The following is a 16,073-nucleotide window of genomic DNA, read 5'->3' as shown; positions in this document are numbered from 1 at the left end:
TTGGTGTATTTCGGTGAGACCGAGATGTGTTGTGTGTCGCCCCTGATGTGTTCTGTTTGTTATGTTTGACCTTTATCGGTCGGTCCGAGATGTGCTGTGGATTTGCTTATCTCGGTGGGTCCGTTTGTCTGTTTATCAGTTATGTTTGCCCTATATCGGTCGGTCCGAGATGTGCTGTGGATTGGCTTATCTCGGTGGGTCCGTTTATCTGTTTATCAAGAAGTAATAACGGGTGCTCCTTTATCAGTCTAAGACTCCAATAGCATTCAAAACCTGGAAGCCATTTTCCTAACTCAGCCACTGATCAATGGATGGAACACATAGTAGCATACATGAAAAATGAGACTCTACCCGACGATAAGAAAGTAGCAAGAAAAGTCAAAAGAAGAGCACCACACTTTTCCTTCAGAGATGGAGTCCTCTATCGGAAATCTTTCACACACCCATGGTCAAGGTGTCTCATAGTCGAAGAAGGAAAATATGTCCTAGCAAAAATCCACGAGGGTATGTGCGATAGCCACATCTCCTACCTCGCATTATGTCACAAAGTTGTGCTCCAATGATATTATTGGCCGACTCTGGCACAAGATGCTGCCGACTCGGTGCTCACATGTGAAAAATGTCAATACCACCAGAATGTCCATCATCAACCTACCGCCAAGCATAACCCCATAGTAAGGCCTTGGCCATTCAGCACGTGAGAAATAGACATAGTAGGACTTTTTCCAACAACTAGCGGACAAAGAAGGTTCTTGATCGTGGTCGTCGATCATTTCTCAAAATGGGTCGAAGCAGAGGCCGTTTCAACAATAATCGAAGCCCGAGTATGGAATTTCGTCCGAAGAGAAATAATATGCTATTTTTTCATACCAAAGATCATAACCACAAGCAATGGAAAACAATTTGACAACAAATCTTTAGAGAATATTGTGCAGAAAAAGGAATAGACTTGAGGCTCACCTCGGTAACCCACCCACAAACCAACAGGATGACTGAAGTGGCCAACAGAAACATAGTAAACGTCTTAAAGAAGCGATTGGGTGAAGTTAAAGGGCGACAGGAAGACGATCTTATGGTCATACAGAACCACTCCAAAGGCTGGGACAAGAAGGACACCGTATAGTCAGACATACGGGTGTGAAGCAATGTTACCAGTGGAAATAGGCATTGCCCACTCTCCGAGTACAGTACTTTGACGAGCAAAAAAATGAAGAAGGCAAAATCTGTCTTGAGCTACTTGACCAAAGAAGAGAACAAGCTCTAATGCACATTGAAGCATACAAGAAAAGAATAGTACCATAACAAAAGAGTTAAACCTCTTACGTTTGAGGTAGGTGACCTCATCTTACGAAGAGCGGACATAGCAAAAAGAAACGCGTGAATAGGCAAATTCAGGGCAAATTGGGAAGGACCTAATCGGGTCAAAAAGTAGGAAAGAGCGGAGCTTACTACCTGATCTATCTCTCAGGTTGAGACCTGCCAAGGACTTGGAACTCAAGAGTCCTCAAGAGATTCTACCAATAGAAATCAAGTAATCAAGTCTGCCAGGAGTTTTTTCACTTGCATTTATATCAAAAGCCAGTTGTAGATTAGAATGCAAGTTTTTCCCCGATTAATAAAAGAAAAAATTAAAAATTATAAGTCTGAATCAAAGCATAGTCAGAAACATTTCAAAATTAAAAGAAAATGCTTAAAATCAAGCATAAGCCAAAGCTTAAACATCAAGCAATTGCTTAAAACCGAGCATAAGCAATCGCTTAACACCTATAAAAGCCATAGCTTAAACATCAAACAATTGCTTAAAACCAAGCATCAATAATCTCTTAACACCGATATAAGCCATAGCTTAAACATCAAGCAATTGCTTAACCGAGCATAAGCAATCGCTTAACACCGATACAAGCCATAGCTTAAACATCAAGCAATTGCTTAAAACTGAGCATAACCAATCGCTTAATACTAATACAAGCCATAGCTTAAAAATAAACAAATGCTTAGTGCCGAGCATAAGCAGTAGCTTAGAACCGATGAAAGAAAAACGATCTCTTAAAACCGACATCAAACATGAAAAAATATACCGACACGAACAATAATAAACAGCAAGCATGGGCATGGCAAGAATAAGAATAAAAGGCCAAACCGGCTACAACAAGACAAAATAAACCAAACCGAAATACCACTTCAGTACCAAAAGATTCGTACAAAGTTCTAATCAATTACAGCATTATGAACCTCAACCGGAACTAACAAGCCAGTTCCTCTGCATCTTACAGCTCTATGCTGAAGCATCTGGGCATACAGTCCGGCCATATCCAGACATAGGCACTTTGAATCAACGTCCGGGTGAAGCAAAGGACCAATCCTCTCTTTCAAATCATCTTACATATCATCGGTAAGCTTCCCAAACTCAGTCACCACACCAGCCTTAGCCTTTTCAACAGCTTTAGACAACTCCTCCGAATGACCCTTGCTTTGAATAGAAAGAAGACCCTCGTAGTGTTCTTGTTGTTTTGCTAACTCGAGTTCAAACTTACTTTTCATCTCGTCTCTCGCTTGATCGCTCACCTCTATAAACGAGCCAACTCATCTCTATCTTCAAGTAATTTCTTCGCTTCATCTTTCAATTCGGCAATCTGAGCAGTAAAATTCTCAACATGAGAGTTTTGAACAAAGTTAACATTTGCCTAAGCCGTCTGCTCTGATTCCAGCTTGGCCGCAACAATAATAACAACTTCCCTATCAGCAGAAGCTTGATCCACCAAATTGTCTTGAAACGATCGAACACCGAGAAAATGGTTAATTAGGTGAAATAAAAGAGCACAAACTTAGAAAGAAAAATATAATATATTAATAAAATACATAAAAAACCCGACAAAACCCAAAACCTAGAAAGAAAATGAAATATTTGTATCCAGAAAATCTCGAGGATGAGTCTGCTTCAAATTAGCCTGGTGCTTCGGCAAGCAACATGTCTTCGTCAACTTAAGTAGGGTAGGAAGGTTCTCCACTGAAGCAGCAGATGTTTTCTTCTGAAGCCACAACTCCTTAGTCGCCTCGGAGTCATCCTCTTCAACAATTTTCTTCTTATTCTTTTTCTTAGGATCCAACGCAATAGTGTTGCCTTTGTCCCCCTCAATGACCGATTTAGCATTTAAAGCAAGTACCACCGGCTCCACACAATCCTCAACCTCCTCAAGAACAATCTCGGTCAAAATATCGGCACCATCAATATCATGCAAACCATCAAAATCAGCAGGCCGAACAACTATCTGTTTAACACGCTTATATATCTTGTTCTTAATTGGCAAAGAAACAACAATAACCGAAAGAGCAACAGTCTCCTTGCACTGGTAAGCGCATTTCGCATATGAGTTAGGTTGTAGGGTTTTTCCTTCAGCAACTTCCCAACTAAGCTGAGATTAGCTTTCGTTTCAAATTCTTCATCAACCACATCCTCCAGATTAATAGATATACATTCATCCTTTGTAAGGCTGAGATTGGCGCACATATCAGTTAACCCCCCCCCCCCCTTCCATCAAACCAGAGAACTCAGTAGGAAGAGACAAAACCAAAGAGAATAAAAAGCCAACAGGAGCAAAGAGGGTGGAACAAGTCCGAAGAAACAAGTCCGAAGAATAAATAAAACCTAACCCTAGAGACCTAGAGTAGAAAAAGAGAAACTCCACGTAAACGGGAGAGATTCAAGAGAGTGTTATATATTTCACGAATAAATATTAGAAGTCCTTAGTTGAGTGCAATATTGGTATGAAATATGACAACCTTGGTTGATCCCGGATATCTCGCCAACTAGGAAGCTGCCATCTTTAGTTTCACTACATTGAGCTAAAGAATCATAAGTAACTTGCAAATAAATTAAAAATATAAATTATACTCCCTCCATCCCAATAGAGTTGTTCACTTTGCCTTTATCACACAGTTTAAGAAAAGCAATTATTGTTTATAGATTTCGTAAACTTTTTCTTACTTTTCTTGTTATACCCTTATTTAATATAGGGTCCACTTACTATTTACTTTTAATTTATTCATTAGTGGATCTTTTATAGGGGTAATATAGAAAAAATGGGTGTAAAAGTTAATTACTTTTTGAAAGTGGATAAGAGTTTTGGGACAAAAAAATTTCTCAATGTGGACAACTCTATTGGGACGGAGGAAGTATAATTTTATTTCAGCAATTTGTTTTATCATCTCTTTTGTTTCATAATAAATTTTCTTTCTATTAATTTTCAATAAAACCTCAATATGATGACAATTTCTAATTTCAAATGCTTATTCATATTTATTTTAAAATGATTTTGGTCTATTTTTATCAAAAACAATTGTTGGAGTACGATTTTCAAAAACATAGTTAAAATTCAATGTTAATTTGATCTAACACAAAAGTTAGAGCAAAAACTGAAATACATGCAAACATTTAGGATTAGTTTAGTAATTGTGCCATTTAAAAAAATGCGTTTCTTATACGTTTCGTAAGAAGGAGACAAGATTCGCACTAACCCAACCACCCGAGCCAACCCAACCCAACCCAACCCAAATAAAAAAAAAAGTAAACTTATCATAAACAAGTCTCTATATAAATCCATAACTCATCACCACCAATCTCACAAGTCCCAACGCCAAAAACACATTCAGAGACTCAATATTTTCTTGTCACTTTTTAATACAATGTCTCAGGTACTTAATCTTTCTTGATTATTTGTTTTCTAATTTTTAATCAGTCATCTTATCTTCCGTTGAATTTTATGCTTTGGGTTGTTGAGTATCTGATAATCTTGGTCATGATTGAGTCAAGTTTTTAATTTAAATTAAGTCGATCAACCCAAAAACTGAGAATTTTGGAATTTTGGGTTTTCAATTTACATATTACTAGGAATTGAGCGACTTTCGTGAGATGGGAAAAGTCAAATGTAAATTATCTTTTACTTAATTTTTTGTTTATATACGAACACTTAGCGATAACCTGTTAGGTCGTGGGTTCAATTTTTCCTACAAGCATTCTCCTTCCCGATTATCAAAAAAGAAGATGTACAACTTCGTCCTTTCAACATTTTCAAAATGAAAATGTGTCGGCCACTTGGGCATTTACGCATTTTTAACATAGAAAACCTTAAAATAGCACTGTGTTCCATTTTCTGTGTCCGTGGTCTGTGCTACCTAGTGTAAGGATTAAAGGTTTGTTTGTTGCTTGATTTCTGTTAATTTAAATTTGATTGAGTAGACTTATGTGGGGTTTTCCAATTCTTGTTACCCTATTGATTGTTGACTGCTAAACAAGGTAGATGTTGCAATGTGGGTTCTTTTCAACTTCATTTTATTTGGTAACTAAGCAGAAATCAATTTAATTTTGTTGCAGACTACTGTGCTCAAGGTTGGTATGTCATGTGAAGGTTGTGTTGGTGCTGTGAAAAGGGTTTTGGGCAAAATGGAAGGTCAGTTAAAATTTTTGTATAGAAGTTTTTTGTTTTGTTATTGATCAATTGTTTTAGTGGAGTAATTTGCACTTCTTGCTGATTAATTGATTACAATCCGGATTGATCATATCGAAAGTAATTCCTTTTCCGTGCCATAAATCGCATTTTGTTCTTCTTCCAGTTTCGAAGTAGTTTTGATAGGCCTTCTTGGATTGTCCATTTTCCCTCGTAAATTGTGGAGTTAAGAATTTGAATATAAGAACTTTTGAGAGGCCTGGTGTTTCATTTCTATTTCCAGAAATGTTTGCAAAATTCCAAAACTCTATTTATAATCTATTCTTGTAAAAAATTTAGTTTCATCATTTTCTGTTTGGACGTTTCTGTTTCTCTGCTGCACAGTTTGATAGCAAAGTGGGCAAAGCTATATATAGAGTCTAGCATTGCATGTGCATATGTAGCGAATGTCCGTACATACCATTTTCAAGATTCAGGCCATACTTATTACATTCTGATTGGTGATAAGAATCATCAAGTGTTATTCATATGCATGGTTGCAGACATCTGTTTGTGTTTATTTGAAATAGTTCTGCTGTGGTTGAATTGAATTTCAGGTGTGGAATCATTTGATATTGATTTGAAGGAGCAAAAGGTGACAGTGAAGGGAAACGTACAGCCAGATGCAGTTCTTCAGACCGTTTCAAAGACTGGCAAGAAAACTACTTTCTGGGAAGCAGAAGCACCTGCTCAACCCGAAGCAAAGCCTGAAGAAGCAGCAAAGCCCGAAGAAACTGTGGCTGCTGCTTGATGCTGTACGTAGTTCTGAATGGATCACGATTCTCAAACTTGATATGGTTATAATGTGTATTGCTATAATGTTGCACCCTTATACTTAGCGGGGAGCTACAATAATCACTTTGATGTCTTCTGTGCGGTTGTGTATTATTATTGAAAAGAAAATGTGCTTCTTCTTTTTCGATGTACTTCTATCCCAAAAATGATATTTCTCTTCTTTTTAAGAAATAATGTTCGTTTCGCATAAATAATCTTCTTATTTCATAAATAAGGAAGTTTATATGCCGGGGGTCTATAATAAATGTGACGTATATATGATTGAGATGCCTCCTGCTTTAATCATTCTTCTATAGCTTACATTTTTGAAAGGATTAATCAATTTTAAGGCCTTGAATTTTACATCTTTAGTTTATCTGGTCTCTGAACTTATATTTTCAGTTTATATGATCCTTTAAACCAAATGAAAATTCAGGGACCATATGGTAAAAATGAATTGATCTGTCAAACAGATTTGGATTGTCTAACGATATGGTTTTGGTCAACAAGAGAGAAGGTAGATTTTTATTTTTCTCTTCCATGACGTATTAGCATACATCAAATGAGTACCAATCAAGATGCCAAAGAAAGACAATGTGTGGTCCATACACCCAATATGTCTTTAACGGATTTTAAATATAAATAATAATAATAAATTAATTATACATTAGATAATAAATTAAATTGTTATTTAAATATTTGATAATATATTAAATTATTATTTAAATATTATAATATATATCGGAAAAATGCGGCAAGTTTGAATGAGAGTGGCTTTGGAATATATTTTGATATTATTATATTTAAATGAAAATTAAATAAAATTTTATTATCAATTTTTGAATTTATGGGAAATAAGGCTTTTTTGTTCTTTTTATAAGACTAGTTTCGCATTACGTGCTAATGCACGTGACTCGTAGCGTAACTCCTCAATGAACATATTAGTAAATTTATTATAATTATATCAATTTTTTATTTATAATTAATATTAAATTAGTTAAGAATTTTTATAAATGTAAATATATTCGGTTATAAATTTTTTTCCATACTGAATTTATTCTTCTTTTGATTTTATAATAATCATAATAAATAATTAACTTAATTTTATTAATAATATCTTTAAAAATAATAAAATAAAAATTTAAATAATAATATATTGACCAAATACAGTATTTTAATTTCGTAGTTCAATCAAAATAAAAGATAGGTATTCCTACTAATTTCGAGATAATTTATTTATTGTTTACATATTAAAAACTAAATTAGGACTTTAATTACAATAGTGATTAATTAAATAACTAATTAGTTAATAACTATAAAATCTTTATTTAATAGTAAACTGAAAAGGATTATTCAGTAAATTTATCTGTCCCCCCCACATCCGTGCTTTTATATATAGTATAGATTAAATGCTATTTAAAAGATTTGTTTAAAATGAAGGATCAAATTGGCATTTTTTTCTAATGAAAAATGGTCAATTTAGTTTTTCAGGGTGAAGTTGGAAACTTTTGAGTGGAGTGGACAAAATTACAACGTTAAGGTGCAACTGAAAATGGGCTAAAAGGTGGAGATTTTTTTTTTTATGATTATTTTTATACTTGGTGCCAAGATAAGGATGTGAAATTATCCTTTCCTCGTTGATATGCTATCTACTTAACCAATTTCATTAATTTCTTTTAGAACAACCAATGAGAGTTTATATCATAATGTTGGTATTTTTATATTAAGTAATAAAGGATAGAACACATTCACTTTTAAATTTCTGCAAGATTTTAAAATCAATTAACATTTTAGTACATCTAAAAATAGAAAGATTAGAAAGATTGGCAGTTATTTTCTGGACAACATGAGCAGTAAACATTTCTTAAAATTGGATCATACTGTCAAGGTAGTAGCACATCACTGTGTAATCAATTTTCAATGGAGACTAATAAGTCTGTGTGAATCAACCTTTGCACAAAATTTGATTCATCCTACAAATGAATTTGTTACTCCAATAGCTTTCGTTGAGTTAGAAAAGGCTCGAATGTCATCAACACGCCGATTGCTTCGACCACATTTAAAACGAAGAACACCAAATGATTACCTGCATTTCAGAAACATTATCAGAAGTGGTGAAGGAGTTTGAATAGAAAAGCAAACCATTCTTCTTTTTGTGGTTGATTGAAATATTTTAAAGAAACGTCTCGAGAAATGATAGAACTCTTTTAAAGATTAACGTTCTAAACCTCATATACTTATCAAGGTTCTGTAGTAACTAAGAACAAGAAGAATGCTGATCAAGCATAGTCTGTTTGACTGTCTAAATCATGTCGTTAATAATGCATATAACTAATGCTGCCGAATTTTTGAAAAACGGAGTGCTATCATTTTGCTTTATACCCGAAATTTTATGCAGTAGATTCAAATGGTATCAAGACTACTTCTTTCTTTTCAAAATTTAGAAAAATTAAGAAAATTCTATAGTTGTTATTTTTCCTACTTTATCTATTTTATCGTTGCATGAAAATGATTGTTATTCATCCAACTGCATAAGTAGTTACTTTAACCATTCTTAAAGAGACAAATAATATGCCATACCTGGAAGAAACGAAGAATTTCGGTGCTTTTGTGCCCAAGAAAATCTGGAAACACCAAAGATGAGTAAATTGCAAGATTTACTATATGAATTTTAATAGCATGATGCAAATTATGAAATGATATAGACTGTAAAATATTTATACTAAGACGCATCAATATTACACGAGTGAGGTGTTTGCAGTTTTTGTTACACTACTAAAAAAATGAGATAGAAGAGGGAAAGCATGAACTTGGTTTATCTTTGAAGAGCTCAAGCTCGTTAGAAATTCGTACTTAAAATTGAAGCTGCATCACCAGTCAATTTATTTTAGACGAACTCTTAAGAACTAGATTTAAGGAGATATTTACGTTGTTCGTTATTTAACTTGTTCTCTACAATTAGAATTAAAAAAATGGAAAGAAGACACTTACAAGGCACCACCTCCAGCAGGACCAGCTGCTTTAAAAAGAGACATTGCTGTCATAGCAATGCCATTAGCTGCTCCTCTTTGGTGTTGATCCTGATGTTCATTTCAAAGTAAACATTAATCTGAGATATTAAATAACAAAAATGACTCAAATATATTAGTAGAAAAGAAAATTACCACTGCTCTGTTTTGCAGAATGAACAAGCCCGTGATTATTGATACCTAGTTACCAAAGATATTTAGATTTAATATAACAAATATAAAATGTAAGACAGCTCGTAATGTTTTAATACACGAACAAGCCCGTAATGTTTGCGCCCCTTTTTTTTTGGAGATCATGTGCGCCTTATTAAATGTAGTAATATCATCAAAAATATTGATATTTCTTCGCAGCTACATCCTAGACAATATTTTACTATACAGAAGCACTTACAGATAAAACATTCTTCAACATAGAAGCGCAATTTATCAAAAGGCTAAGGCTGAAACCCGATAACTTGGCAAGTAAAGGATAACTTGCTAACAAAGGTATGGATAAAACCTGACATAAGAAATAGCACACAAAAATTAATAACTGCTGAAACATATAGGAAACATCACAAAGCATACCACGATTATAAGTTTATAACATAATATAGTTACCCCTGCAATGCGGAATATTGATACAGGTCCAAGAATCCTCTCTATGTATGGATACAAAGAAAGTTGAAAGACAAGAAGGCTGCAACCTAGTAGGCCAATAAATTGTTGTTAGCAATTTCACAGCATCCTCAACCGTATAATAAGGAGAATGCCTCAAAGGAGGCTATGATATAAGTACAGAAAATAAATTCAAGTTTGTCCAGAAAAGGCTAGTGCAGCCATAGATAGATGCATGGGCGTCCTTTACACCACAAAAATTAGACCTTACGAGATATTTTAACGTAAAAAACATAAAAAAATGGTGATCTGAAAGTGAGCATCTTATCTCATTAAAATTCTTCTTTTATGGTAGGAGTATTTCCTGATATGACTACAAAAAATCTTCTTTATCATAAATAGTTGGTGAATTATGGAAATTTTCCTTTACATCGTGAAATAAAAGAAAGAAAGAACTAACTCTCAAACAATGATGATGATGACGACAGTGAAAGATAGTTTAAACAATTCTACAAACCTGTAACAGAAAGAACTTCACCAACATCCCCAGTTGAATAGCTTAGGCCCCCAAACTTTTTTGGACTGACAGCCCACAAGGAAAATATCTACAAAAAGAAACAGTAAAACTGAATATGAAAAAGCACTGAGACTAAAAAAATGCATCTGCTCCTAATTAAATTGTTCTATCAGAAACCTTTTATCCAAGGCACCATAAAGCATGATGGCAGCTTGTTAACAAAATGTGAGCCAGAATTGGTTCCAATGCTCAATCACGTACTTGGCAAATGCCTGATAATGATAAAATCAGTTGGGAGCCAATCTTAACGTCTATCATTTATAGTTCCAAATATCATGCTCTTACGATTCTCTCCCTTATCGATTAGTTCTGAATCTTTTTTCACTTAGGAAATCATCAGTTCCATAAAATTTATAATTATATATTAAAACGAAAGCCTTTCCAGTTTAGGAATAGATTTGAGTGCATGGCCTTGTATGATTTTAATCAGCTAACCTACAAACATACAGATCTCATGCTTATTATTCAACTTTCATTAACATAATTTGGTTGTTACCTTGTCTAATAGTTTATTCATGACGTACTGTCAAATGGTCTAACCTCAAGGTGAGAATCTAAATGTCATCCAAGTTTTGGATATTTCCTCTTACATGCTAATTAAACATGAGCACATTGACGTAGAAAATTTAATTATTTTACTTCCAGTAGGTTATCATAACTTAATGTTTACTTGCCAAAAATTATGAAGATGATGGAAGTTTCTGACATTATACATCATTAGAGTCTCCATACTTTTTAAAACTGCTTATTGCTCATGCTCGTGTCGTATTTGTGGTTTTTGTTACATCGGTTGTGCTCTACTTGTAAGATGTTACAATAACTGTTGGTCACAGTAATGACATTGCTAATGGCTACTATTGACAAAAATAATGAGATCCTAATGAGAACACAGAGGTACTGATGTAAAAATTGTTGATTTAACTAGTAGAAGACAGTCCAACATAGATTTCCTATTTTCTAAAACTGATGATATCGAGAATTGGTTGGAAGGCTCTGCTGCTCCTATCAATAAATTCTCTACAATATATAGATAGTCGCAGTAGAATCCACAAGCACATCAACAGTTTAATGCAGGTTAAAGCATGAGAATTACCTCTGTGTAAGCCATATCATGAAGTGAGAAAACACAATAAACAATGATAGATGACATCAAAGGCCAATTTTTCAGCAGGCTTTCTCCAGAAGTTGGCTTGCTTATTTCATCATCTTCTCTTCTTTCATTTCCTTTAGTGCCATTTGATCCGGTTTCCATAGCATCAATTGTGTCATTGCTAGAAAGTTTTTTCTCACTGTGCATGTGCAGTGTTTCCTGTTCACACAATGTAATCTACTATTAATTTTAAACAAAAAGGTGACGCGTGATAGGTTTTGATATCAAGATAAAAAACAATAATAGTAAAGCATCTTGGTCTCAAATTTAGGAAAAAAAATACAGAAGCTATTATGTTTATGACTCTTAACATTGAGTTACAATTCTAAATGATATTTACCATCTAAAATGAATAAATTAAGAATATCATGAGATATAGAGAAATCTCTTTTTGGCATTTGTAAGAAACAAAGTATCGGTCCAGTCTTTATAGATGCGAAAAAACAATAATTTTAGTCACTAGCTAATAACAAGCATAACTGAAGATAAATTTTGGCTAGGATTTAATCACTAGCCAATATCCATCCAGTCTTTTTCGTAAAAGTTCTTTTAAGTTGCACTTTTTATTACTGTTGAAATATTGAGTTTTTGGTCAAATTGATACAAAAGAAAATTTTCAAAACCAACCACTTTACTTGCACAATAGAACTCCAGATTTCGCAACGGTACAATCATGTAGTAGTAACACATTAGTCCATGGCTAACAAGCTTTGCAAAAATGAACTGAATGGAGTTTATTCATTCTAGAAGTGCTTTCCAAAAATCGAAGAAAGAGACTGATAGTATGTTGGTTAAAGCAATAGTAATCTTCTTGATGTCAATGTAATTGAGAGATCATTTTCTAGTTAAACTTCTGTCCATGCAATAAGAGAATCATTCTAAACATTAAAGAGAGTGCAATCAGAGGTCAAATTTTAAGGAAAAAAGTGCTGTTCGTTAAAGATCTAAAAGTTGATAAAAGATCTCTGTCGAAGGAAATAAATTATTTTTACAAAGAACTAATAAAGATAAGTACCGGAAGCCAGAATGAAGCAATACAAACTCCAAAAGCAAAAACTGATGTGATGAAGCATGGCAGAAAATATGGGAACCTGCATAGCATAAAAAAGAACATATTGATATGAATGATATAGAAACTAAACCTCAAAATAAAAATTAGAGTACATTGCAATATTATCTCTTTATTATCTGAATTCCATAGTTGACTAAGACTGATCTAAACTACTCCTCGGCATCTTTGTTTGTCTTTCGTTAAAATACAATATACCATAATCCCTGAACTTTTAGTTAAGAGAACCATTGAGTTCTTAAAGTTTTTGATTTTTTTAATTGAAACTTGCTAATCCCTAAAGAATCATAGGATGAGGATCAAATTTTACAAAAATAAGAGGAACTGATTCTAATCTGACTTCAGAGACTAGAGAGTAATGAGAAAAGTAAATAAAATATTCTTAAGAAAACTAGAAATATTTCACTCTTGAAAAGTGAGGATACAACAAGTCCATTTTCAATTCAATGTCAATGAAGTTTTGCACCTAATTAGTATGATGTAGTGAAAGTTCACTGACCTCCCAAATAAAGAATCCTCGGAAAAAACATCTGGATATTTCTCTGCTGGCTGAAGTGTCCAGTTGTGAACAAACATTAGAAAGAAAAAAAGACAATTAATTACCAGAAAATGTGGCCAGAGCATGAAAGTGTGTAAAGATGCAAAGCCGATAGCAAAAACATTTCAAAACATTAACCGTTACACGTATTTTTCTATATAAGCCATGAAAACTAAATGCTTGTAATTATTCAAAGTGGCGTGGCGTATATGATGCAGAAAAAAATAGGAACAGGTCCCGTACAGATAAGCAGCACAGGAGTCCAACTCCAGGGACAATCAAATGTAGAAATACACATTCCATCATGTTCTGGTGCTTAAATAAGGAAAAGTTTCATATGTGGCAAACCAAGTGACAAATAGCTGGGCAATCGAAGTACCTGGGCGAGAAAACCTCCAAGGGCTGGGCCAACAATTAACCCCATACCCCATGCTGTGCTTATCTAATATTGGATTAATATACTGTTAGTACCACAGCAGAAAAGCATTTAGGAATTCAACTTACACATAGGTCAATAGAACTCACTGTTGATAATCCTAAAGCCTGGTGTTCTTCTCGGAACATTTCACATGCATATGCCTGTTCACAATGTTTAGCATGAATATATACAAAAACTTAGAACAATTTTTTTTTTTAAAAGGAAGCATCTAGAAAAAACATAAAAGAAATCATTTAAAATAACTTTCAGTTATTCCACGCCATATTGATAAGAATTAAAACCAAAATTTGCACAGATTGCCACCTTGATAGGTCCAAGTAAACCATTCAAGCTCCCTAGAAGAAACCTTGTACCAACAGCCATCCAAAAATTTACACTAAGGCCAAATAGAGTATTGAAAATAACCCTGAAACAAAATCAATAATAAATGTAAATATGAAATAATGAACATTTCAAATTGAAATAATCAAGTGTAAAGTTAGATAAAAGAAGAACTTTTTGTCACTAACACTGAGAGGGACCCAATGATAATTACAGGCTTTCGTCCATATCGATCAGCCATGATCCCCCAAAACACAGATGTCAAAGCCCTACCAAGCATAAATGAAGACCCTTCAAAATTTTAGGGTGCTTATTAAGAGTAGACTCCGGAAACATGCCATTGAAGAAGAGGAAGCGCAGAAAATAAGCTTACCAACATATCCAGCAAAATACCCTATGTCTTCTTCCCTTTCTGCAATATGAAAGTCCCTAATCTGCAATGACAAATTGATCATAAAGAGTGTGTAAGTTGCTGAAGATATGATTTAGGGGTACGACTCCAAAACATATCAATTCCAAATATCTTTGTCAGTTTAATTTACCCACTTAAAATGTGCTTTATAGTCTCCTCAAGAGGCCAACCTAAATCTAAGAATTGACAATTCAGATTAGCCGATGAAGGCAAGAAAGGGAAATATAGAAAACTTTAGAAAAGACTATCTTTTTTACTTATGCTACTACTTTACAGGCAGTGATCAAAGAAAGAGGCATGCTGGCAACTCTACAAATATAACATGTTAACATCCAAAAACAAAAGTATATGTATATATTACAAAAACCATACCAAGAATTCGGGGAAGAACTACACAAAAATTGCATATACTACACTTACCATGAAGTAAAGAAATGGAAAGAGTGACGATATTGGAAGTGCTGCAAAGTTAAGAGCATTATAATTAGTAACAAAGAAACAATGTAATGAATTGTGTGTTAATTTTGCTGATGCAAATAATGGAAGACACAAACAAAACTGATCTTAAAATTGATAAAAAGTCATAAATTTTATCAATAAACCGATAACTTTCAACCTCAAATAATCACAGGATAGAGAGATGAGCGCTTTTCATATATTACAAATAAAAAAGTAACTAGTGCTAATCTGTATACATAGCTAGCTTACCAGTAGCAAGCACAACAATCCATATCGAAACAAGTTCTTTAACAGGAATTCCTCTCCTTAACTCTTTATTTTGATCAACTTTACACCCTGGACAATTCTCATAGTAATGATTTTTCTTCAACAATGCCTCTCTATTGCTAGTATCTTCTTCACCCATCATCTTCTTATTTTACCTGTCCCAGACAATTTGGAAAATGGTTTCTGAGCAAGAAGCCAACTTTATATACACATGCATATGGAAACAAAAATGCATTAAACAACTTCACTCCATCAGGGCCCAATCAAATGGCCTATCAGGCATCATTGCATACGTCAATAGCATCCCAACACCGAGTAACAATGATGGAAAATTATACAATTCAACGATTGTGCCATCTCATTCGTACAACAAACCAACCAGACGCCACACAATTTAAAATATTTAATGATAAAAAAATAGATAATAATTAAAGATTATTTATCGCAAATGCTCATAGATAAACATTAGACAAAAAAGACATATGAGGTGGCGTTTGCCATGTCGAGATATTGAATAATAATAAAAAATAAAAAAATATTTTAAGATTTTCTATTCGTTTGTCGTAAATATGATATGGAGCAACCGTTGCATCATTTGATAGTGATCTCCATATATAAAAACCTCTAAAGACAACACAGATAGTGATCAATTTGTACTAAAAAGACTAACAAGTTAAGCATTTGTGGGACCAACTTATCAAAAAATTCTATAAATGACAGAAACTGAATAGACCCACCAAAGAATCCAATTCCAATTACAATTCACAACTCTTGGAAACGAATAGTCATCACAACATTAGTATTATATACGAATGTCCAGTCAGACATTTCATCAAACTGCTTACCTGCATGGCATTTGTGAACATGCCAACAAATTTTTTAACGTGGAAACGGACAAAAGCATCTGCCAGGAATCGTATTGATGTCATTGAATTGTAAGATGTGGTTGGTGGTATTG

At 33.8% G+C, this 16,073-nt stretch overlaps 2 protein-coding genes across 2 annotated transcripts; one reads left to right on the top strand and one right to left on the bottom strand.

The window, feature by feature from the left end:
- The first annotated feature begins 4,570 nt into the window (after positions 1–4,570).
- On the top strand, positions 4,571–6,409 carry LOC126659569 (copper transport protein ATX1). The gene is made up of 3 exons (XM_050352869.2): positions 4,571–4,692; positions 5,372–5,447; positions 6,041–6,409. The coding sequence occupies exons 1-3, from the start codon at positions 4,684–4,686 to the stop codon at positions 6,232–6,234; spliced, it is 279 nt and encodes a 92-aa protein (XP_050208826.1). The 5' UTR covers positions 4,571–4,683; the 3' UTR covers positions 6,235–6,409.
- A 1,697-nt stretch (positions 6,410–8,106) lies between these two features.
- On the bottom strand, positions 8,107–16,073 carry LOC126659567 (protein ZINC INDUCED FACILITATOR-LIKE 1-like). Its single transcript, XM_050352866.2, has 18 exons — positions 15,961–16,073; positions 15,098–15,270; positions 14,810–14,850; positions 14,351–14,411; positions 14,166–14,268; positions 13,960–14,062; positions 13,743–13,796; positions 13,597–13,659; positions 13,179–13,228; positions 12,626–12,701; positions 11,554–11,769; positions 10,401–10,488; positions 9,887–9,972; positions 9,678–9,785; positions 9,422–9,466; positions 9,249–9,337; positions 8,838–8,881; positions 8,107–8,343 (listed from the first exon to the last, which is right to left on the bottom strand). Exons 2-18 carry the CDS (start codon positions 15,255–15,257, stop codon positions 8,246–8,248), a joined length of 1,485 nt encoding a protein of 494 aa, XP_050208823.1. The 5' UTR covers positions 15,258–15,270; positions 15,961–16,073; the 3' UTR covers positions 8,107–8,245.

Source organism: Mercurialis annua, linkage group LG8 (assembly GCF_937616625.2).
Source record: "Mercurialis annua linkage group LG8, ddMerAnnu1.2, whole genome shotgun sequence".
NCBI classification, from domain to species: domain Eukaryota; kingdom Viridiplantae; phylum Streptophyta; class Magnoliopsida; order Malpighiales; family Euphorbiaceae; genus Mercurialis; species Mercurialis annua.
Note: the sequence above shows the minus strand (reverse complement) of the source record. Positions and strands in the feature narration are given on the sequence as shown.